This window comes from Protomyctophum bolini (assembly GCF_963924005.1).
Source record: "Protomyctophum bolini genome assembly, chromosome: 11".
Lineage (NCBI taxonomy): Eukaryota > Metazoa > Chordata > Actinopteri > Myctophiformes > Myctophidae > Protomyctophum > Protomyctophum bolini.
This window is the reverse complement of record NC_137872.1, coordinates 43134220-43158327: the sequence shown is the minus strand read 5'-3', so window position 1 is coordinate 43158327 and position 24108 is coordinate 43134220. Positions and strand designations below refer to the sequence as shown.

The window sequence follows — 24108 nt, the reverse complement described above, 5'->3', positions numbered from 1 at the left end:
TCTTGCTTGATGATCAGTCCGATGTAGGCCTATATATACACACAAGCAGACGATACGTGGCATGGCTGTGCCTTTTGGCAGTGTGGCTACACGCTACAGGGTATAGTATGGGGCTATATATCTTCCGGAAGCCATGTGCAAGGTATACCAACCAGCACATCGGGATCAGTGCCTTGCCCAAGGACACTTCGACAGGAGGAGCCCGGGGATTGGAACCGCCGACCCACGGATCATTGGACGACCTGCTCTCTCTATACCTCCTGAGCCACAGTCTATTGTTCTATTCAGTGATGTTACGAAACCTCCTCCAGCTGGCAACAAGAGACATTCCGTGTAATCTTATATACATCCATAGCCTATAGGCCTTACCTGCCCTAGTAAAACACTCAGACTTACTGGTGTGCCCATCGCCCGGATGCCAAGTCTCCATTATGACGCACGTCTTGGCACTGGAATCACATAACTTACATAACACGCACACACACAGTCGCGCACGCACGCACACACACACACACAGTCGCGCACGCACACACACACTGACACACACACCCTATAGGCCTCTTGGTTTTGGATTTACATTCCAGCTGTTGAGGCCAAGAAAAATAAAGGAACATTAAGCATGCTCTGCCCCTAATGATACAAGGACGGTTATGTAATACACAGGCCCTTTGTTCAGCATTGTTTGTGATTATGCAACCAGATCTGCGTGTGGCGGTGCTATTCAGAGTTCACAAAAACAACGACCTGTTCCCGGTGTGTGTTTAGCATGACGCCGGTTATACCAGCCATCCGAGGACAAAACAACGACCCTCCTCGTCCACTTGAACGCCACGCACGCAGCATCCATGTTCAATGTGATGGGGAGCATTAGCCCCCCCAAAAATTGCAGATCTACAAGCTCACAATGCATTGCCTAATTTGCCTTGTTGTGACACACTGTGTGAGCTTGTGGTATCAGCTATTTTGTGGCAACAAAGTGGTTGCGTTGTATAACTCAAGCCTATAGTTCTCTATAGGGTGGGTTCAAGTGGTTAAGAAATATTGTTTAAAGTGTCACATCGAGGACTCCCAGTTGATGGCCATTTGGAGGGAGCAGGGAGCCCCTCAAGATAATATTTGTCAACATTCGTCAAAAATATAGCATATCTACAAGCTAGTCTTCTTGTGAACTTGTAGATCAAACGGCTGGCTTAAGTGTTTAAACTGTTTCTCATTCTGCTTATATAGGGACCCCTCCTGAACCCCTTCAAGGACCAACGGCGGACGGGAGCACACTGTGTGTGTAACACACACACACACACACACACACACACACACACACACACAATAAATATATCATATTACAAATAAAAGACACGTCTTCCATTGCAGAGAGCAACACAACGCGTCGATTCATTGTCTGGGCAACAACGCACGCCTCACACAACAAAAACACACATCACCACCATGCCCCCCTTTCAGCCATCAAGAAGCATCAACAAGGTCATTTCTGTTTGCTTTATTGTTAAAGACATACCATCCAGTAAAGCTGTGCCAACAGCATCCAACCCCCTATATGAGCAGAACAATCATTTTGACTTTGAACCAAGTGCAAGAAAGAATCAACAAAAAAACCAAAAAAAAAAGTAGCAAAAACAATGACCGAAAACATAGCAAAAACGGCCTCAATGACATAAAAAAAAACAGACTACGGTACTGCTTCTGATGCAGATAACATACTGTATTTGTTTTTAACAACAAATTAAACGTAATAATAAATATTCTCTTCTACTATTTTTAGTCTTCATGATGCTCATCACGGCATTCTCACTGGCGTTGCATTAAGTGTGCGTAAAAGGCAATTTAGACTCAAATGTATTATTATGATTCTTTTTACATCCAACAGGCTTATTCTAAACAAAAACATAAGCTAAATTATGACATTGGAATTTTCAGCAGCACAATCAGAAGAGCAGCTTGCGCTCATCGGATTGAACAAACTCAACGGGACACAAAAGCCAGTCTCACGACTCCCATGTATAATCTTTCTTCACGACAACTAGTGTAATTACTAGCAGAGCCTGATCTATGTTTACAGCTGCCTGCCAGTGTCGCGCACACGCCCAAAAAAAAACAGTGGATCTACAAGCAACACACAACAGCTTGTAGACCGCATCCACCTTCTTGTCGCACGCGACACGGAATGCAACCACGTACAAATCAGGCATAACCCTGGTAGCTTGTTCTAAAATATATATATATGTATTTAGCAGTCACATATATTCCTCGGACAAAGCATAATATTCAACGACAAAAGAATGAGATGAGATATTGCTGTGTGACGTTGCAAAACAAAAAAGACACTCCTGAAATGGCTAGAATAGATATGCAATATTAACACCTCGTCACGTGGGACGTCTAAAAAGCAACGTAATAAATCTCCAACTTATTATTGTTAGGAATGAATAAGTCATCTCAGTGGGAAAAGTGACACGGTTGATATATGACACTCTAGATATATAATAAATCTTATTTTTTCTTCTCTTCTGTGACAGATCACTTTCTTTAATGGTTACCACTTGTGGGGAAAAAAATGTTTTGCCACACTTTATTCCTTGAAACGTTTGCTAAAGGTAAAAGTGCAATATAGCAATAGATAGTGTAGCAATAGTCGCTGTGACCTCCGTGTTGTGTCACAACAAGAAGAGAAGTCGAGGCATTTTGACAACGTTCACACTCTGTGTGAAATGAGGTCACTTGACGCGGAAAAGGACATTTACTGGCAAAATTTCTGCACGTTTAGATTGTTGACACAGCATGTGTCCAAGTGCAGAGACATGTCGTTGTCACATTGGGGGAGGTTATGTATACAGTGTGTGTCGTTGAACTCGAGTGCCAGGCACACCATTGATCAACCCAAGCCAAGCATTTGCATTCCACGGCCATTTTCTTACTTCTCTCATACCAAAGCCACAAACGAAGAAAAAAACCCAGAAGAAAATACGAAAAACAAACGAAGTATGGTCATTCAGAATGGAGGGGGATGAATGATGACTGAGAAGATTGTAAAGCAATACAATTCATATTTTTTCATTCCAATTCTTCACGAGTAGAATACATGGTACAAACCAAGCGCACGCACGCACGCACGCACAGGGAAATGCAGTTTTTAAGTGCTCTGAAATTTGACGATCTTTCATCGCCAACGCCAAGCTCAACAGGTTCCTCTCTACCTTCTATTATAGTTAAAATAACAAGATATTAAGTACAAAATATGTATAAACCCTTCATACATCTCAGGCTATATGTTTGGTACCGGTATGAAACAACAGCAAAGCTATTCCGTTGAACACCTGCAACATGACAGGCAAACGGATATTTCCCCCCGTGTCACTTTCAATTTGTATCTATACCTGAACGCAGTCACTCAAATCCTCGAGGGCACTTTCTTGGCTACAACATCACAGAGTTTACAGTATAAAACATTATTAGAAACATATTGGAATTTGAATGATAAATTATAAATTTTCATATATACAAAATTCTCAAGTTTTTTTTGTCTTGTTTTTTCTTTTCTTTTTTTTTTACATATGTACATATTAACAGGCTCGGCCAATATTAGTCACTATAGTACTCCAATTGTACAGAACCAACGTTTTTTTTTTTTTAGAATGACACGTACTCCTTGAAGGTAACCGTGAGACTGTTCGTCGTGATGTCGGTGATGATGATATTTCCCATGAACGGCGAGCGTTCTCTTACAACCTTCCTGTCCTTGGGCTTTTCCGCCCGTTTCTCCATCTCCTCCGTCACGCCGGGAGCTGGACTTCTTACTCTAGGCTCGGGACATTTAACGCCCAGCTCTGGAACTTCCACGCTAGGCTCTGGACTATGAACGTCGACGACAGGTTCGGGACTTTTAACGATAGGCTCGGGACCTTTAACGATAGGCTCGGGACTCGTAAGGCCTGCGGGGGGCTCCAGTTCCGGTTCCAGTTGCGTTTCTGCCTCTGTGGCCGGCTTCTTCTTCACGCCCTTTGGACAGCTGAGATCCATGGGCTCCTCCTGGTTCCCAGAGTCCGTGGCCCCGTACGTACACGAGTTGCTGCGGCGTGCAGGCCCGCTGCAGTGGAGGTCCATGGGCTTGTCCTGTGGCGGAGCGCTGCACGGGACGCTGAAACTCCTGGAGCTCAGAAAAGTCTTGGAAACGACCCAGTCCTCGCCGGGCTCCTCCGCCGCCCCCGCCGCCGCCCCCGCCGCCTTGCGCTTGCGGTCTCTGGAAGGGAAGGAGGGGATGGTGATGTGGTCGCTGCAGGCCGTCGGGGTCAACATGGTCGCGTCCGACTCCGTGGACCAGAGAGTCGGCGACGGGCTCGTGGCGGCGGTCAGCTGTAAGGGCAGGTCGTCCGGCAGGTCCGCCTGGCCCCGGGCCACCTCCGTGTTGTACTCCTCCGCCGTGCTCGGGGACGGCTTGGAGAACTGCCGCTCCATCCGGGAGGAGCACTTGTTGGGATGCTCGGCGACGGGGGGCGAGGAGCCGCCGCCGCCGCAGTTCTCCTCCGGGACGCCGCTCTTCTCCGGGAGCAGCAGCTGCTCCCTCCCCGGCGTTTTGGTCCTGTTGTGCGCGGGACTGTCGTCGGAGGAGGACTTGGCGTGGTGATGGTGGTGGTGGTGGTGGTGGTGCTTGTGGCCGTGCACCTTGCTGCTGTCCATGTACTTGCTCATGACGATGACGATGCGCCCGTTCTTGTTCTTGTTCTTGATGATCTTCATCTTGCCGCCGGCGGCACTCGGCAGCGTGGCCTCCTTCGGGTTGGGCTTGAGGGCGCGCTCGCTCTCGGCGGCCTCCTTGACGACGGCGGGCTTCGCGACCACGGGCTTCCCGACCTCCTCCTCCCCCGCCGCCGTCGTCGACAGCTCCTTGACCTTGCTCAGGCAGCCGGTGTCCTTGTCGCGGACCCACTTCTGCTGCAGCGCCAGCGGCAGGTTCCAGCCCGGGTTGGCGCCGGGCTTGCACTCCTGGGCCTTGACCACCTCCTTGAGCCGGGAGGCCGCATGCGCGTCGAACATGCTCCCCCGGTCGGGCTCGTAGTGGTGGTGCTTCTTGCTGTTGAGCTGGTAGATGAACTTCTTCTTGCCGTTGCTGCTGCTGCTGTTGCCGTTGGTCATCGTTGGGTCGGCGCCGGGGCCCGGCGGCTCCTGCTGGCTGCCCGGCTGGTACTGGTGGTGCTTCTTGCTGTTCAGCTGGTACTGCTGGGGGAGCTGGCAGCGCTGCACCGGCGCCAGGCACTTCTCGGGCTCCGCCGCGGACGTCTCCTCGAAGCCGGCAGGCACGCTGGATCTGCGAGCGAAGGAGGGCACCTGGGGAAGAAACGAGAAAGAGAAAATGTTTCCGTTATAGCGTTGTTTTCACACGCGCCATGAACATAACACACACAACTAGGCCTATATGAATACGTAACTAAAATAGGGATCCCAGCAACTATAACACTGAGTTTTTTTTTTCTCCCCAGTAGGGGAGTGACTCCTGCATCCAGGGTGGGATTCAAACCGGGGGACTCGCTTGTCAGGAAACTGAACCTACGTGGTATTTCGCATTAGCACTCTAACGCGTATCGGACTCCCACGATAACATTTGAGGGTTTTGTTAAGTAAGTCGGTTGAAGTATCTTATCGTCATCATCATCATCATCAGGGGCAATGAGCGGAGTAACTGGGGGTGGTCTTATCTCCCTTTCAAGAAATATTAGGCAATTAAACAGTCAAAGGGCATTTCTAGTACACGAGACCTTGCATTGTACTTTGTGCAGTTATTGCCAGGACATGCGAAGGAGGCATCGCCCCTTCAGATGAACTATATATTTAGAACTATATCGAATAAAATAAACATCCAAATACTGGATCCAGTGCGGCACTTAACCTGTATGTGTATACGCGTCTTAAAATAGCGGATCTACAAGCTCACGGCATGTTGCGACACGCCGTGAGCTTGTGGCGTAGACTTGCAACGCGTTATGAGCTTGTGGATCATCTGCTATTTTGCTCGAGTCCCAAAGGAGAATGTTGATGTCTCCCCCCCGAGACCCGTCCCAAACTATATAGTGAAACATATTTTCAATATACTATAACGTTTTTTTTTCTTTTTTTCTTTTCCCCCCATTACATTTTCATGGATTTCTTATAAGATTTCTATTGTTTAATAACGTAGAAATAAATAAATACAGTAAAAGTACTGTAGGAGGAATTATTTGCTTGATTTACAATTCAGGCATTTAAGCAGACGCTCTTAACCACAGAGCGACCTACAATAGAGCACCGAAGTCTGACGTCACTTTCAGTAGAGGGCGTCAGTCCCCAGGTTCATGTATTTGTTTAGTTGCATTGAAATCCCCATTGAAGCGATTTTAGATCGCCTCATATAACAACTGTGTTTGAAAAATAAACATGTCACCCCGGCCGCTTCACTCATATGGATATGAAGAATCAACTGACTGAGAGAAAACGCTAATGTTACTGCTGCTGAATTAGTTAGATTTTCGGTAGAAGCAGACTGTATCATATATGAGTGACTGACTGTTGCAAACGATACAGAGACACCTCCCTAACAATAACGCCGAGACAGCTTGTTTATTTTTGGACCACAACGCTTATAGTAGACGATATTAAGATCACCCCATGTTATTCTCCATAGAGAAATTACTTCCGCGAACCAGGGGAATCGTCGGGATGAGCGAGTTACGTCAGGACTTCGGGGCTCTATTAGCAAATGCAGAGAGAAAGTGTAGTTGGCCTAGCAGATCTACAAGCTCATAGCGCACCACCGAGTGGCGCGCTACGAGCTTGTAGGTCTGCTATTTTCGAAAAACCGAATAACGACTGACGTAGAAGGCATTTTTAGAATCTGATCTCAGGTCAGAATGGGTTAAAGCACACAGTGTTGATTTTGTCGACTAAAACTATGACGGAAAATGTTCGTCGAGTACCTTTTTTTTCACTGACGAAAACTAACTGGAAACTAAATGAAAACGAAGCTACGACGACTTAGGAAAACTAAGACTAAATGTATTGACAATTTCATCAACAAAATAAAAAACTAGACTAACTAAAATGTTAGGAAGGGACTATAGTGGACAAGATATCCAGTATATATAAGTAAAATAAACAAATCATTTTACACTTGGTCGCATGAAAATAGCAGAGCCACAAGCTCACGACACGTCGCGTTGTATGAGCTTGTAGATCAGCTATTTTCAACAAGTGTAAAATCAGCCATCACTCGCCCAAAACTATAGACTAACATAGCTCTGTTCCATAGCTCTAATGCGTTTTATTTATAGAGCTATGTTACTCTAAACTTCCGCCGCTCGCATGAATGCAGAACCAGCCTCTCCTCTTTAGCGTAAATAACGTTTTTGCTACACACCAAAACAAAGGCGAGTTGTGCAATTAGAAAGCCTACTTTCCTTAGTGGACGCACTCTGAGCCCCCCCACCACACGTATAAACTGTACTTTTCAGAGTGCGTCCACTAAGGAAAGTAGGCTTTCTATAATGACACAACTCGCCTTTGTTTTGGTGAGTATCAAAAGCGTTATTTTTATTCACGCTAAAGAGGAGAGGCTGGTCTGCATTCATGCGAGCGGCGGAAGTGGAGAGTAACATAGCTCTAAACGCATTAGAGCTATAAGACTAACACTAAAACATTCCTGGTGACTAAAAAATGTGACTAAAACTAAATGAAAACTATTCAAAAGACTATGACTAAAAACTAAAAAAATCAAATTTTGCTGTCAAAATCAACACTGAAAGCACATGCTCTCCTGTCTCCCCTCCGCCCCCTCCCCCCCCCCTCATCAGGGTGACCCCCGCGGGGTCCGTCAGCGGGGGCACCGCGCTGGAACGCTCCGAGACACTTGGTTGCACCGTGACCTTAAAGGTCAGAGAAATGCCACCAGACATGTCACGCTTTATCCCTGATTCCCCTGGCCACGTGTGTGTGTGTGTGTGTGTGTGTGTGTGTGTGTGTGTGTGTGTGTGTGTGTGTGTGCGAGAGTGAGAGAGAGAGTGAGTCTACTCACACTCACACACGCACACGCACACACACACACACACACACACACACACACACACACACACACACACACACACAGACAGACAAGACAGGCAGAACGGTATGCGAGTGAGTCTACTCCAGCTATGCACGTTAGATGAAGGAAGCCACGCCGCATTTCTAGAGCTGCATACATAACCCATTCTGACCTGAGATCAGATTCTAAAAATGTTCTTCTACATCCTGACAGTTTTTCATTCTGACCTGAGATCAGATTAAAAAAAATGTCTTATATATGTCAGTCGCTCTTCGATTTTTCAAAAATAGCAGACCTACAAGCTCGTAGCGCGCCACTCGGTGGCGCGCTACGAGCTTGTAGATCTGCTATTTTTCAATAGCTAAAGCACGACATGATGCTAACACCAAAATGGGTTCCCGCCCAAAATGGGATAATATTACTGCACTATACACACATACACTGTGCAGCTTCTAAAAAAATAATATGAATCAAAATGTGTCTCATATCTCATACCTCATGTCCAATTTTTTTTTCTTTTTTATTATTAATATTATTGTTTTAAAATAAACTTTTTTTTTTAAAGTGAAAACAGCCATGCTATAACTTTGCGTGACAATCTTGAGTCATGATATTATCGACTCCCTGGACTATTTATACCTAAGACCAAGCTACAAAAATTGCTGACCTTTAACCCATTTAGGCCTGACATCGAAACAAATAAAAAATGTCTTCAAACAGACAGTTTTCTGAAAAACCTCATGTTTCTGTATCAGTGGTTCTCAATATTTCATATTGAATTATTTCAAAAATAAATACAATATTTCAATATTTTATTTTTCAAAAATAGCAGACATACAAGCTTGTTAGATCTGCTGTTTTGTCAATAGCTGAAGTATAATATAATGCTTTAAAACACCAAAAGGGGTTCCCCGCCCCCAAAATGGGTTAAAAGTACAATTAGGCCTTGGTATTAGCATCCTCTGACCCCCTCCCCCCACCCCTCCTTTCTCTGTAGATATACCTTTTGATTTTATTTTTACCAATACGTATGTATTGCATAATGCATTATAATATGCATCAGTGATGAATTGAGTGCAATGAACCACAATGTAAACAAGCTTTGTCTGTGCTGCTATCCGCTACTGTTAGCAAACCTGCTCATGAAGTATTCAAATCAATCAAACATGAAGCAGGACATCCATTTACAAAACAAAAAGAGAGTCAAGAAAAATATGGAGATATGAGGTCTCTGGCCCGACGAATACGATACGATGCTGTCACTTTCTCATCTGAGATGGTAGTTATACGAAAAAAGAAAAGGAAAGGAAGACATTCCATTAGCTTTGAATTACCGTTAAAAAAAACGCCCTCTCTTTGGGAGGAACATTTCACTAATAGGAAAATGGAAGATGTGTATTTGGCGCAGTGCAGCATAGATTCCCCCCCCCCCCCCCCCCCCCCCAAAAAAATAGGGAAAGAAATGAAAGAAGAACTCCATTTTTTTTACGATAAAAAAAAGCCTAAAGTGAAAGGAGTGTTTTGCGCACACACAGCTATTTAGCATAAAACATAATGAACACTCAGAGATAAAGAGGAGAGCACTCAAGCAACACTTCCACAACCTCAGGCTACAGAAACAGCTGGGAAACACTGCTCTCTCTCTCTCTCTCTCTCTCTCTCTCTCTCTCTCTGTGTCTCTCTCTGTGTGTGTGTGTGTGTGTGTGTGCGTGCGTCTCTCTCTCTCTCTGTCTCCCTTTCTCTCTCTGTGTGTGTGTCTCTCTCTCTCTCTCTCTCTCTCTCTCCAAGCAGATGTACACAAGCTTGCAACGCAATTTGTTGTGAGCTTGTAGATCTCTCTGAATAGCCAGACAAACAAAAAGAAAACAAAAAGAAACATGAGTGTTTTAAACTGTTCTTCTTTTTTCTCCCGGCCCGCCTCAAGGAGGGAACCCCCCCTAAAAAAACAACAACAAAGGACAAGAAGAGAGACAGAGAAAGGCGATGCGATGACATGACATGACATTATATATACCTGGACTAAGAGATGCTTTGGTTTCGGCCCTCGTTTACGATACCCCATCAGCTGCTCCTGTCTCTCTCTGTGGAAGACAAAAAGGAGGACGACCGTTGTTTACAATGCTTGCTTGGCATGACCGCACGCATAAATCACCGCTCCCGTGCGCACGCACACGCACGCACGCGCACGCACACACAGTGAGTAAAAAAACATTGATTTTCCATTAAAAAAAACATATCTATTACATTGCTTTATGTCACATTATCTCACATAACACAAACATCCCGTGGTGCAAAAAAAAAATCCGGCTTCTGCTTCTTTTTTTCTTTTTTTTTTACCATATTCATTCATCTTCGCCCTTCTATACCTATTCGAGGTTGAAAGTGGATTATTTTTCAATGTTATTTGGAAGACTATAATGAAGGCCCCTGCTGCATGCACGCACGCACGTGCCGTGCGTGCGTGCTGCAAAGCATTATGGGGTCCTCATATATTTGCATATCTCTTCCATGGTAAAAAAATCGGTCCCGTATCCCACGTTCTCATTATGGGGGGAGAAATTCAATTAACCCATTCTGCGCGGGAACCCCTTTTGGTGTTATAGCATCGTGTCATACTTTATAGCTATTGAAAAATAGCAGATCTACAAGCTCGTAGCGCGCTTGTAGATCTGCTATTTTTTGAAAACTGTCAGGATTTTAGAAGACATTTTTTTTTTTTAGAATCTGATCTCAGGCCAAAATGCGTTTAAAGAACCACCATTCTTCCGTGCGTTTAGAATCTGGTCTCAGGTCAGAATGGGTTAAGGTTACAGCGGGGAGAGGCCTCATCCCCCGCTCCCCCCCCCCCCCCCCCCCCCTCGCCTCTCTTCTATATGCACTCCTCCAGTCGCATTCAGATCTTAATTAGGGTCATAAGGTATATACAAAATGGGATAAATACATACTGTGTGGGGGAGGCGGGTATGGAATATGGATGGATGCCGTATGGAATATGGATTTTTAACCCATTCTGACCTGAGATCAGATTCATACGAGGTTTCCACTGGACATACACTGGTCTGATCAACCCATTCTGACCTGAGATCAGATTCTAAAAATGTCAGTGGTTCTTCGATTTTTCAAAAATAGCAGACCTATACAAGCTCGTAGCGCGCCACTCGGTGGCGCGCTATGAGCTTGTAGATCTGCTATTTTTCAATAGCTAAAGCATAACATGATGCTAACACCAAAATGGGTTCCCGTTCAGAATGGGTTAATAATAACTCGCATCTCTCTCTATAGAGCACACTGGGTTCTCAAAGTGGGGTCCAGGGGACACACCCAGGGGGTCCTTGGGGGGGACACACCAAAGGGGACACTTATGGGGGTTCTGTAACTCTTCTTGAGAAGTGTACAAAATGGGAACAAATTTGTTTTCCTTTCCTTTTAATCTCCAGAGAGTTAAATTCCCGGAGAATAATTTCCAGAGATTAAACCCATTTAGGCCTGACTATTTTTTTTTCTGGAAAAACCTTTGTGTTTCTGTATCAGCGGTGTTCAATATTTTATGTCAAGGACCCCAGAAACTATATTTAATATGCCTCCGCCGCCCCCATCTGAAAATATGTTGTTCCAGCCAGGGACCTCTCCCCCAGAAGCAAAGATTTGAGTTAAAATGTTCACGCTGTAATAATATATATTCAAAGATTTGAGGGACATTTTCACGATTTTTTTCAAAAATAGCAGACCTACAAGTTCGTAGTGAGCTTGTAGATCTGCTATTTTTCAATAGCTAAAGTATAACATAATGCTTTAAAACACCCAAAAGGGGTTCCCGCTCCAAAATGGGTTAAAAATGGTATGGAATGGGGGTGCCGGGGTCTAAATGCATATCAAAGTGTGGGGGGGGTCATTGAAATGAGGGTCCTCTACTGCTATAGAGAGCCACGCCACAGATATGCTGTGGTCTGTGGCATATCTTTATAAAATGGGGGTCCAGTGCAGGCTATACATTTTGGGGTTCCTTGACATGAAAGAGGTTCGAGAACCACTGCTCTTATCTAGAGAAACTGCAAAACCAGAGCAGGGGAAACAAATATTGACTATAGGATTTTGGGATATTGCAATATATCATGATATGGCATAACGGCCGTCAATTTGCCTGGTTTTAACCCATTTCGGGGGTGGGAACCCCTTTTGGTGTTTATAGCATTATGTTATACTTTAGCTATTGAAAAATAGCAGATCTACAAGCTCATATAGCCCCGCTACGAGCTTGTTGTATATAGGTCTGCTATTTTTGAAAAGTCTTGAAAATGTGGTGCAAATCTTTGAATAATATATTCTTTCAGAGCGAACGTTTTTTAACTCAAATCTTTGCTTCTGGGGGAGGTCTCTGCATGAACAACCTATTTTCGGCGGCCAATTACATATAATTGTTGTGTAGGGTACTTGACGTGAAAATGTTTGAGAACCACTGACATAGAAACATGGGGTTTTCAGAAAACTGTCATGATTTCGAAGGCATTTGTTAGAATCAGGTCTAAATGGGTTAAATTACTTAAGCCCCTATTTATTTTACTGTTATGTTAACCCATTCTGAACGGGAACCCATTTTGGTGTTAGCATCATGTTATGCTTTAGCTATTGAAAAATAGCAGATCTACAAGCTCATAGCGCGCCACCGAGTGGCGCGCTATGAGCTTGTAGGTCTGCTATTTTTGAAAAATCGAAGAACGACTGACATTTTTAGAATCTGATCTCAGGTCAGAATGGGTTAATCAGACCAGTGTGTGTCCAGTGGAAACCTCGTATGAATCTGATCTCAGGTCAGAATGGGTTAACAAGTAGCGACGCGATGCATTGCGAGCTCGTATATAGGTATACCATTTGTATTGTGCGCGACTGTCGTTGAAATCCCTGTCCATATCGCCCAGGGCCAGGCAATATCGCCCAGCCAGGCCACATCAGGCCATATCGCCCTGCAGGCCTATACAGAATATTGATTCAAAGTAAACACAAAACTCACTGGAACCAGAGATGGACGGTGTGGAGGCGTTAATCTGGCTATACTGGCCCTGCATGTGAAACACCGTACATAATATAATCCTCGAATCATCATCATCATCATCATTAGTGCTGCACAATTAATAGAAAAAAAAAGATTGCGATTTAGATTCAGACTGACGAGACACCTTATATGCAATCTCATTTTGTAGAAGAATATAGTGAAGAATCGTGCGGCGCGATTATTCTTTTAGTTACTCTTGTGTTTTTGCTACAAGAGAGAGACTTTAAGAGAGGTTTAAGTCAAACGTTGATGTTGTCCGTTTAAAGTCACAGTAGTTGTTGCATGGCTCATCCAGGTGCCACATTTTGAATGTATAGTAAATGTTCAGCAACTACAGACTATAAAGACAATAAAGCAATAAAGGAAAATCAAGATTTACATTAACCCATTTTGGGCTGTATACGCACTATATGTTATGCTTTAGCGATTGAAAAATAGCAGATCTACAAGCTCAAAGCGCGCCACCGAGTGGCGCGCTACGAGCTTGTAGGTCTGCTATTTTAGAAAAGATCGAAGAACGACTGACATGGAAGCACATAGCTTTTTTCAGAACACTGTCAGGATTTAGAAGACATTCATAGAATCGTTCCCACAGGTCAAAATGTGTTAATTTGAGCAAGAGTCGTGCGGCACTATAATCATCATGATCATGATCATGCAGCTCATAAATATCCCAGCGACCGGTGAAGCAAAACAGGGCCTGCATAACAAGACCATTCCTGCTTTTGGGGGGACTTTTGCAAAAACGGATGTATACGAAAAATGTGAAAGCCGACTATAATAAACTGGAGAGAGGAGGAGAGGAGAGGACGGCGCGCAGGGGGGGGGGGGATATATGAACTCTCAGAACACAATGATGCGAGTGTGATTTCACGCTAAGAGACACACGCAACGGGGCGACCCCTATTTACAGGAGATCTGGCAATTACAGACCCTTTCCCCCTCCCCCCATCCTCTGGGAGCGGAGCGTCCACGCATGCACGCCCACACACACACACACACACACACACACACACACCCCGGCCCAGTATACAGGCCCAGACATATACACACAGGCAGCCTGCTCAGGGGATCTGGGGACTGTATGGGATGGGAGCACTGCAGGGAACGCTGTGCGGAACTCTATAGCGTGTCTTTTTTTACATTTCGGAACGGCGCTGCCTGTCGGCGTGCATATATGTCCAAAAACTTGTTATACTTATCATGAAATGAAGAAGAAAATAAATAAATAAAAGAACCCAGTGTTTCCAATGGATCTCTAAAGGTATAGTTGTCTATACCAAGCGATCTTCGTTCCTATCCACACTTTTCCTGGGCTGTGTGTGCTCCAGTTCCTGTCGATTTGATCCAATGAAAGCCAATGAAACTGGTCAGATGACCAATGATATCCAATGAAATCAACAGGAACTGGAGCACACACAGCCCAGGAAAAGTGTGGATACTCTCAGCTATATATATGGTCATGATGAAGCGTGCATGCGGGGGTCATGACCGAAAGACGTTTCAGCCACCCGACTCGGAGTAGAACCGCTGGCTCCTTCACTCGGAAAAAGGAGCCAGCTGTTTTCGGTGAAGAGATTTGGAGGAGAGAGAGGGCGACAAAAGGAGTCCCTCAGGGGCCAAGCATATAGACCCCTGAGGGACTCCGGTCAACGTAAGTATAGGGTTTAAGTGCTTAACCCATTCTGAATGGGAACCCCTTTTGGTATTTTAACTAAGCATTGCGTTATACTTTAGCTATTGAAAAAATAGCAGATCTACAAGCTCATAGCGCGTCACCGAGTGGCGCGCCTGCACGAGCTTGTATAGGTCTGCTATTTTTGAAGAATCTCGAAAATGTGTCGCAAAATCCTTGACTTTATATTCTTTCAGAGCAAACTCAAAACTCAAGTCTTTGCTTCTGAGGGGTTCCTGGAATAACATATTTTCAGATGGGGGGGGTCGGTGGCCAATTACATATCATCTTTGGGGGTCCTTGACATGAAATATTGAGCTCCACTGACATAGAAACATGAGGTATTTCAGAAAACTGTCTAGGCCATGTTAGAAGACATGGCCTAAAGGGTTAAGGTGGTTCATTGGCATCTATGCCTCCTTTAGCGTCTCCCTACAGGGAGCACTATATCCCTCTCTCTGTTTCTGGCACAACAGCGCCCCCTACTGGTACTCATAGTCATATACTGGTGCTCATTAACCAACACATATAGGTGAACAACACATAGGTGAACACGGACACGCGGACATTGCTGTTCCTTGGAGTGGTCGCACCGCTCAAAGACGCGGGGTACCTCGGTCCACACACATATACCAGTCTGAACTGGACCAGACTGGACCAGACACACATCCACACGCGTCTTTAGGTCCTTTTTAACCCATTTTGGGACGGGAAACCCCTGTTGGTGTTTCAAGCATTATGTTATACTTTAGCTACTGAAAAATAGCAGATCCACAAGCTCGTAGCGCGGCACTCTGCTATTTTTGAAAAGTCATGCAAATGTATAGTGCAAATTTTCGAAGATATATTCTTTCAAAGCCAACGTTTTTAACTCAAAAAGCTTTGCTTCTGGGGGGGGGTCCTGGAACAACATATTCTCAGATGGGGATCGGGCCTCTAAAACGGGATCTCTGTAACCAACCGGCACATGTTTTGCGCGCAGCTGTTCCCTTCCTTGTTTACGGGGGCCGACAAACCTCGCTATTATCTCTGAGTCTATACGGCGCTCTCCGTCGTTTTGATCAGTTCTGTCCTAATTTCTGACTTAACCGCAATGCATCGCATTTTGTAATATACATACATAGTCTGGATTTTCGGTGGTGGGGTGACCACCGAACTACAACATGACGTCACGAGCCGCGGTGAAGAGCAAACCACCGCCACCACCGCCCCCAGCCCTTCTGTCTGTTTTTACTCACCACCGCTCAACGTTATTTCAGCTCCAGGGTGGTCATCTCACCACCGGAGCGGTGGTCACGTCACCACCGAGAAATCCAGACTATGAATACTAGGCCTTAACGCTGCTAAAGAGAGATCAGACCTGACAGCGCGAGGTAGTATTAATTATACCTCCCGGGTTTTGGTGGGGGGAAATGAAAAGGTTTTCAGAGTAAATTCTGCCTCATCTGCTTGGCACTCTATATAGCGCCTTTTATTGCGAAGAACTCTGGCAGCATCATAAGTGTCATAAAGACGGATCGACGGGTGGACGGTCTCTCTTGTTAATACTTCACTGGGTATCAAGTAATACTGTATGCGAAACGCAGAGACAAACTGAAGCACTTTCACTTAAGAAAAATCGGAACGTTCATTTGACACGAGACCTAAAAAGCTGAAACATTGGAGATACAATATTGGACCAGACTGGACCACACATCCACACACGCATATACCAGTCTGAACTGGAGCAGACTGGACCACACATCCACACACACACACACACACACACACACACACACGTATACCAGTCTGAACTGGAGGGTTGGGACAAAAGGAGGGGGTGCCAAGCATAGACCCCTGAGGGACTCCGGTCAACTTAACTATAGGGTTTAAGTGCTTACGTTTTGTTTTGTTTTTCTCTGACATGGATGTAACAGTATTTTTGTGAATATTTCACAGTCCACCACCAAGCATAATAATGCTTATGGCCCATTAATCATCCCGAGGCCTGTCTAAATTGTTTGGCTTTTTAGTTTTTATTTATTTTCCTTTTTTTTAACCACAAATGTTAAAATTACAGGCCATATCTTTGGAATTTGTGTGAGTGGAAACAAAATGGTTGATTTGCTACAGTGGAAGAGAGGATTCTTACAACATTATAAGGACCACAGTGGGAACCCTCTGGCTTTCTGTGTTATATCCTTTTAGCAGGAGTTTTTCAACAGCCTGGTTCCGTGGACCACTGGTGGTCCGTGAAGGTATTGCATGTGGTCCCTGAGCCCCATCTGAAAATATGTTGTTCCAGTGACCTCCCCCGGAAGCAAAGATTTGAGTTAAAAACTCTCGCTCTGAAAGAATATATATTCAAAGATTCACACCGCAAAAATAGCAGACCTACAAGCTCGTAGCGCGGCACTCGGTGCCGCGCTATGAGCTTGTAGATCTGCTATTTTTCAATAGCTAAAGTATAGCATAAATCCTTAAAACACCAAAAGGGGTTCCTGCCCGAAATGGGTTAGTAATAGGATTTGTTGATTTTTTTTTTCTTTTTCTTTCCACTTAGTTGAGAAACTGTGAAGTGGTGACCTGGCAACCTACAAGTTGGAGGTCAAGGAATTCATTCTACTGAACATCTTTAGTAGTCCATACACATGGGATGCATAGCAGGTTTTACGAAAGCACTCATCTTAGCCCATATACCCTCACCCAACACAACAGTGCATGGTCCCCATGGTTCATTCTAAGTCAGGGTGGTGGTCCCTCGTTCACCATCAGTTGAGAAGGGAGCGTACCCGTGTTCCCCAGGTTCTATGTTCCCCACCATGCAAAAAAAGGTGCTTTGTTCCCCACTTAGGGCCGATTCATACTCCTATTTTACCGCTGTTTCGGCGCTGTAGTGCCGAAATGATTTCGGCTCGTCAGACATTTTCAGTAGCACCGAAGAGCCGACTTTAGGACGGTATCCGTCCCCCCCGAACCTCAAATGACGTCACATTGTAGGCTCTACAGCGCCGAACCGACTTTTATTCGGCTCTAAAATAGGAGTATGAATCAGCCCTTAGAATAAACCTAAACCAGGAATCCAACCTAGTAATTGTATTAATTCTAGTAAGACTAAAAGTGTTTTAGCAACTTATAGTCTTAGTGTTACTTTTAGTAGCAAATTCTGATTGAAGCTCAGTCTTTGAACAATCCATTGAACTTTAGGCCTGCCTATATAGGCTACTTAAACTATCTAGTCTTAGCCAAGTAAAAATGAACACTGGCATAAAATAAACGAAAACATAATTGCTCAGACTCTTCAACAAAGATTGCAAGAACAAACATTATTTGTTCTGTACTTACATACATACATAGAAAGAACAAAACACTGAAGTCCTTAAACCAGAAACCTAACGCTAACCCTAAACCCTATAGGTAAGTTGGGAACATATAACCTGGGGAACATATAACCTGGGGAACATAGAGATGACCCTGTTGAAAACCCCTGCTTTTAGCATAACCTTTGACTGTGCCACAATTTTTCCAGTTTTCATGTGTCCTATGAGGTGACAGTACTTCATTAGACACCCTGGAGTCGTTTTTTATGTGCAATGGTGTATTAACTTTGTATTTAGGGTTTCTTCCTGGAGGCTGAACCCTTGACAGTCAAAAGGGCCAATGAAGTAAACAGTAATATAGTGACACCACACTATCAGCCCCTCCCCCTTTATCATACAACTACAGCTGTGGTGTGGGTGCTGCTTCAGTTCAGGTGGATCACCACCCATCACCACCCACCAGGCAAACCAGGCATACTTAATGAACTGGTGGGCGTGTCCACATAAAAGCGTGATTTTAATAAATACTGTACACTTTTTGGACAAAGTTCTTCCCCCTTATATTATAATAATACCTGATGATCACGTTTTAGGGTGGGAAAAAATCGTGGCACTCCATCTTTAATAAACTATGAAATGGCTCTGTATTCTGATAGTATACCCACATTGCTACAGTAAGGGGAGTCTCTTGAGCTCTTTAGTAAACAGAAAATGCATTTTCAGGTCAGGGGATCCCCAATTTGACATGTAATTAGGAGAGAGCTGAGAACTTATTACTGTTGTTTAGTAAACAGAAAATGCATTTTCAGGTCAGGGGATTCCCCAATTTTACATGCAATTATAGGAGAGAGCTGAACTTCTACTGTTGTTTAACGTTATTTTCTTTTGACTAAAGAGATGGATAGAATCCTGTTACTGAACAAACACTCTCTATATAGCAATGATGACTATATCAGAAACTTTTTAACATTTTAACAATCATACAAAATGAGTTATGTGTTATTTCGTCATATATTTAACCAAATGACAGCTAGCTTTATAATAACCGGAAGAGACAAAAGTCTCAGGAAAAACACCACCGCGTGGACCTGTGTGCAGCCTGACACAGCACATAGCATTAGCACGTGCTATATGTGTGCACAACAGCTCAGTAGCCTTGTGCTTAGAGTGTCAGCCCTGAGACTGGGAGGTCGGGGGTTCAATCCCCGGCCGGGTCATACCAAAGACTCTAAAATATGGGACCCAGTGCCTCCCTGCTTGACACTCAGCATCAAGGGTTGGATTGGGGGTACAAGTCCCTGCGACATACTAGCGTCATGTCCAGGGGGTGTACCTGTACATCAAGCTGCCTCTAACGCTACAGAAACAGGAGATAGGCTCCTGCCCTGTGGGCCTCATGGCTCGGCAAGGCTACTTACTATGCGTGTGCACTCTTGAACCCATGTATTATTACCTACATTATTATTTTACAATTTCCTGGTGGCTCTATATCTTCCTATAAATCACACTGCGTTCCGGTAAGCAAAACTAGTTTTCGCTCATCGCTGCACACCTTAGGGCAAAAACAACAGAAACCACTGAATAGGAAATATGCCTTGCAATATGTCTCAGTGAAACTGGGTCACGATGCAAAAGATCCAACAACAGCTTCAGCTGGTCGTAAAAAAAATAAAAAAAGAGAAAACACTCGCTATGTTGACATGTAAAGTACACAAGCAAGAGTTGCCACAGATCTCGCGAGACAAATAACTGACCAGATCTATGGAAAAACAAGCCCAAAAGAAACGACTATATGTCAGATATTTGAAGGTTAATTTGGGGATGGGAAGGGGGGGGGGGGGGGGGGGGGGGGAGATAATTGAAACGTATTGAAGCAAGCAACTAAAATATACTTTAGAACAGTGGTTTTCAACAAGTGGTCCTTGAGGGGGTTCCAGGTGGTCCCCAGGCAGCTAAATGACGGAGAGTTGTTAACCCATTCTGACCTGAGATCACAGATTCATACGAGGTTTCCACTGGGACACACACTGTGTCTGATTAACCCATTCTGACCTGAGATCAGATTCTAAAAATGTCAGTCGTTCTTCGATTTTTCAAAAATAGCAGACCTACAAGCTCGTAGCGCGCCATGAGCTGCTGTTTTTCAATAGCTAAAGCATAACACGATGCTGACACCAAAATGGGTTCCCGTACAGAATGGGTTAACCAGATGCACCCTAATTATATCTTGAACTCTTGAGGGGTGTAAAATGAACAATTTTAACATTCTCAATTGTGTTGCATTACGGTACTTAATTTACAAGAAGTCACACAATTCAGAGAATGTAAAATAATAATTCGTATTTTTATTATATATTTTTTATCCCACAATTTTGTAACCCATTTTTCACACCCCTGTGTCAATCATCTAATGTGATCCTGGGCTCTACACACCCTCCGCCAACCTAGTCCCCATATATGGGGGACAAGGGGAGAGCAACGGACTTGAACTCATGCTTCCTTCATGCCTGAGTGTCCAAGTTGCTCCTTTACACCTGACAGGGGGGAGTTTCCCTGGTCTGGACGTAGCGCGTGGAAGGAACACATTATTCCAACCAGTTCCTTTCCCCTCCATCAGGCACCCCGGCTGGCAGTTTAGTGACCAGGATTACTGCATGTTTTTTTGTGAGAGTACCTACCCTATAGGGGACACGGGGAGAACATGCAAACTCCACACAGAAAGGCCCTTTCGCCAAACCCCGCCTTTGGGTATGGGCACTGATGACGCGGAGGAGGAAACACGCCGCCAGCGCCCACAGCGTCACTGAGCGGGAATCGAACCCAGGACCTTCTAGCTGTGTGGCGACAGCACTACCGACTGTGCCACCGTGCCCTCTTATTTTGATCAACATTTGCCTGTTATCTACACTAAACGGTATATCAACATCAACACAGCATGGAATTGTGGACAAAATCGTATCCGACGGCAACAACACGTCCCTTGGTTTTGGGCCTGAGAGGCTAAATGTCATCAAACGGTGGTCCGTGGCTTAAATGCAGAATTACAAAAAAAAATCACACCCGTGTGAAGTGAGGGGCGCTCTTATCATCGTTCATCATCATCATACATCATCATCATACATCATCTCATTCCGGGCCAATCACAACGTCATCAATGTCTGTGTGTATACGCAAACACTCAAAATCGTCCATTCATTGTCAATGGCATTTAATGCTTGTGTTGGGACAAACGTCGGGTTATACATACACTAAAAGCTGGACACACCGTTTAATAACAACAACAATGGGCCTTGATATGAAAAGGTATTGAAAGCCACTGCTTTAGAAACAAGCCCCCATGAAAAAACAAAACCACAAATGTTAATTATAAGCAACTTTACCCCCCCCCCCCCCCCCCAACCACATATAATAAGCATATTATAAGGCACATACGCGATTGATTTTGGCTTTTTTTCCCTGGGTTGCTGCAACACTGCATACATATACATATATATATATATATATATATATATATATATATATATATATATAGGCCTATATACACAAGATCCAATGACTCTATGCAAGCGAGTGCTTCTAATTGAGCTACCTTCTGCCATGACACAGACAGACAGTTGTGTGCTCTGAGTCTGACTGCACTGCAGACTGTGGGAGCTCCAGGCGACAGGGGGGGGGGGGTATCAATAACAGAGTTACTACAGCGCCCCTCCCCCCACGCCCATATAAGGTCGTGCCTGAACCCGAGGCTGCCGCGGCCATGTCCAAAGTCTCTCTCTCTCTCTCTCTCTCTCGGTCTCACCTGTTTTGGAACGCCACGAGCAGCCGCGGGTCAAGGATGTTTTCCTCTGGTTCCCATGTGTTGTATCTGTGTGGGGGGAGGAGGGAGGGGGTGCATGGTGGTATACATGTTAATGTTAGCATTCTATCGGCGAGAGTAATGTCCCTTATAGTTTAATAAAGATATACAACAAGATAGATATAGCCTATTCTCTCTGGTCTCTAGTCTAGCATGATGAGCTCTCTCTCTCTCGTCTTGTCTTGTGTAGCCTATTATCGCGATCACTCGTAACGCTGCAACGTTATATTAGCAACGTATATGCAAAGTATATGACAGTTTTAAAGCAGGCTGTGTAGGCTAGTTTTACGCAAGTCTACATAAAAACATCCAAAATGCGCCCCATATATATATAGCTGCTCGAGTCGCGCGTTTTTAATCATTCTTTCTGCAGCGACCAGACGCATTGATGACATTGTAATGCAATGGATAATATCATCAATCATTCAAATCACAAGGAAGGAAGGAAGGGAGACACAGTTCCAAAATATAACAGCGAATCACAGCAATAGAAACCAAATAGGTATAATGACATGTCACATAAGAGGGAGGCTGTCTCTTGCACAGACTGCAATGGACCAACAGCTCTTCTTTCCCTTCTTTTTTTTGCAGTTAGCCTACAAGTCGGCCATTTTAGCACCGCTGTCTCATATAAATTCGCTGGCAAGAATGAAGAAGAGGCAGCAGCGATAATTAAAACGGGATTATATCAACGCTGCATGTCTTCTCTCTCTCTCTCTCTCTCTCTGCCGCGTTCCTTTCCTTTCCTTCCTTGTTCGCATAAATTAGTGAAGGCATCCACCGTGCACTGGCTGGATGGAGAGACGTGACACACACACACACACACACACACACACACACACACACACACACACACACGCACACTTTGGTGCGCGCGCAATACTAGCATGCATGCATGCATTGCAAACGCGATTATTGACATCTGCAGGCAGCGTTTCTCGGCGGCGGTAATACTGATGAAACAACCAAAGCATTATAAAATAAAATATAAAATATACGAAACACTTACTTGGGAGACCATCCTCTCCACTTGACCAGGTACTCGATCTTGCCCTGTTTGGGGGGGGGGGGGGGGGGGAGGGGAGGGGGAGGGAGAATTCGGTGAGCGCCTAATTAGAATCCGAGAAGGGGTATAGAAGAAGAAAAAAAATAAACAAAATAACGGACCCACGTACCTTGGACCGCTCTTTCACCCCCCCCCGCCCCCCTTTTTAAATTCCAACGCTTTAATAGGCTGCCTGAGCTTCCACCGTACCGTACCGTGCAAGCAAGCAAGCAAGCAAGCAAAGCAAAAGGATGTCGCAGTTTGCTTTCCAAAAACAGAGCCCGATCAGGCCGATCTACAAGATCACAACAACCCGACGGCATAGGCACTGCAGCGGGCTTGTAGATCGGTCCTTGTTGTGGGGGGGGGGGGTTTCCTCTTTTTTTTGACAAGCGGAAAAGAAAACGTCCGTCCGTCGTAACAACAAGACTCGTCGTATAACCCCGAATCCGATGCACCACCGTTTTGACGTTTTTGGTTTTTATGTTTTTTATTTATTTTTTTTACCTTCCGAATGCGTTTCTTCTCGATGCCCTCCACGGCGAACACATGCTCCCCGGCAGCAGGCAGCTCCATGGTTGTAAGTCCGCGGGCGGAGAGGTAGAGTCAGCTAGGCGGCTTTTGGATGCCTCCTTCAGCTCGCTATATCCTATCGACACACACACACTCCGCGGGCTTGGTACTTTTCCAGTTGTGTGTGTGTGTGTGTGTGTGTGTGTGTGTGTGGTGTATGAAAACCAAACTGTATTCCCTCCTCTCTCTCTCTCGCTCGCTCTCGCTCGCTCTCTTTCGCACACACTCTCTCTCTCAAGGTCCTCCCGGCCGGCAGCAAAAAAAAGAAGCTAGATGGATAGAGAGACATCTATCCACACACACACGGAGAGTGAGAGAGAGAGAGAGAGAGAGGAGAGAGAGAGAGAGAGAGAGAGAGAGAGAGAGAGAGAGAGAGAGAGAGAGAGAGAGAGAGGAGCGAGCAGATCATGCAATAGCTTTCAGGCTTGTGCGCGTGACGTCAGGAGGAGGGGGGGACCTTTTGCACATATATGATCCCTCCCTGCTGGTCAGGAGAGAGAGAGAGAGAGAGAGAGAGAGAGAGAGTTACCAATCACTGTGTTATT

The 24108-nt window shown here is 44.9% G+C and overlaps 1 protein-coding gene across 1 annotated transcript; it reads right to left on the bottom strand.

The window, feature by feature from the left end:
- Positions 1–1483: 1483 nt before the first annotated feature.
- On the bottom strand, positions 1484–23780 carry LOC308324645 (uncharacterized protein). Its single transcript, XM_080776844.1, has 5 exons — positions 23498–23780; positions 22955–22998; positions 21889–21954; positions 10080–10146; positions 1484–5340 (listed from the first exon to the last, which is right to left on the bottom strand). Exons 1-5 carry the CDS (start codon positions 23564–23566, stop codon positions 3646–3648), a joined length of 1941 nt encoding a protein of 646 aa, XP_080632970.1. The 5' UTR covers positions 23567–23780; the 3' UTR covers positions 1484–3645.
- Positions 23781–24108: the final 328 nt, after the last annotated feature.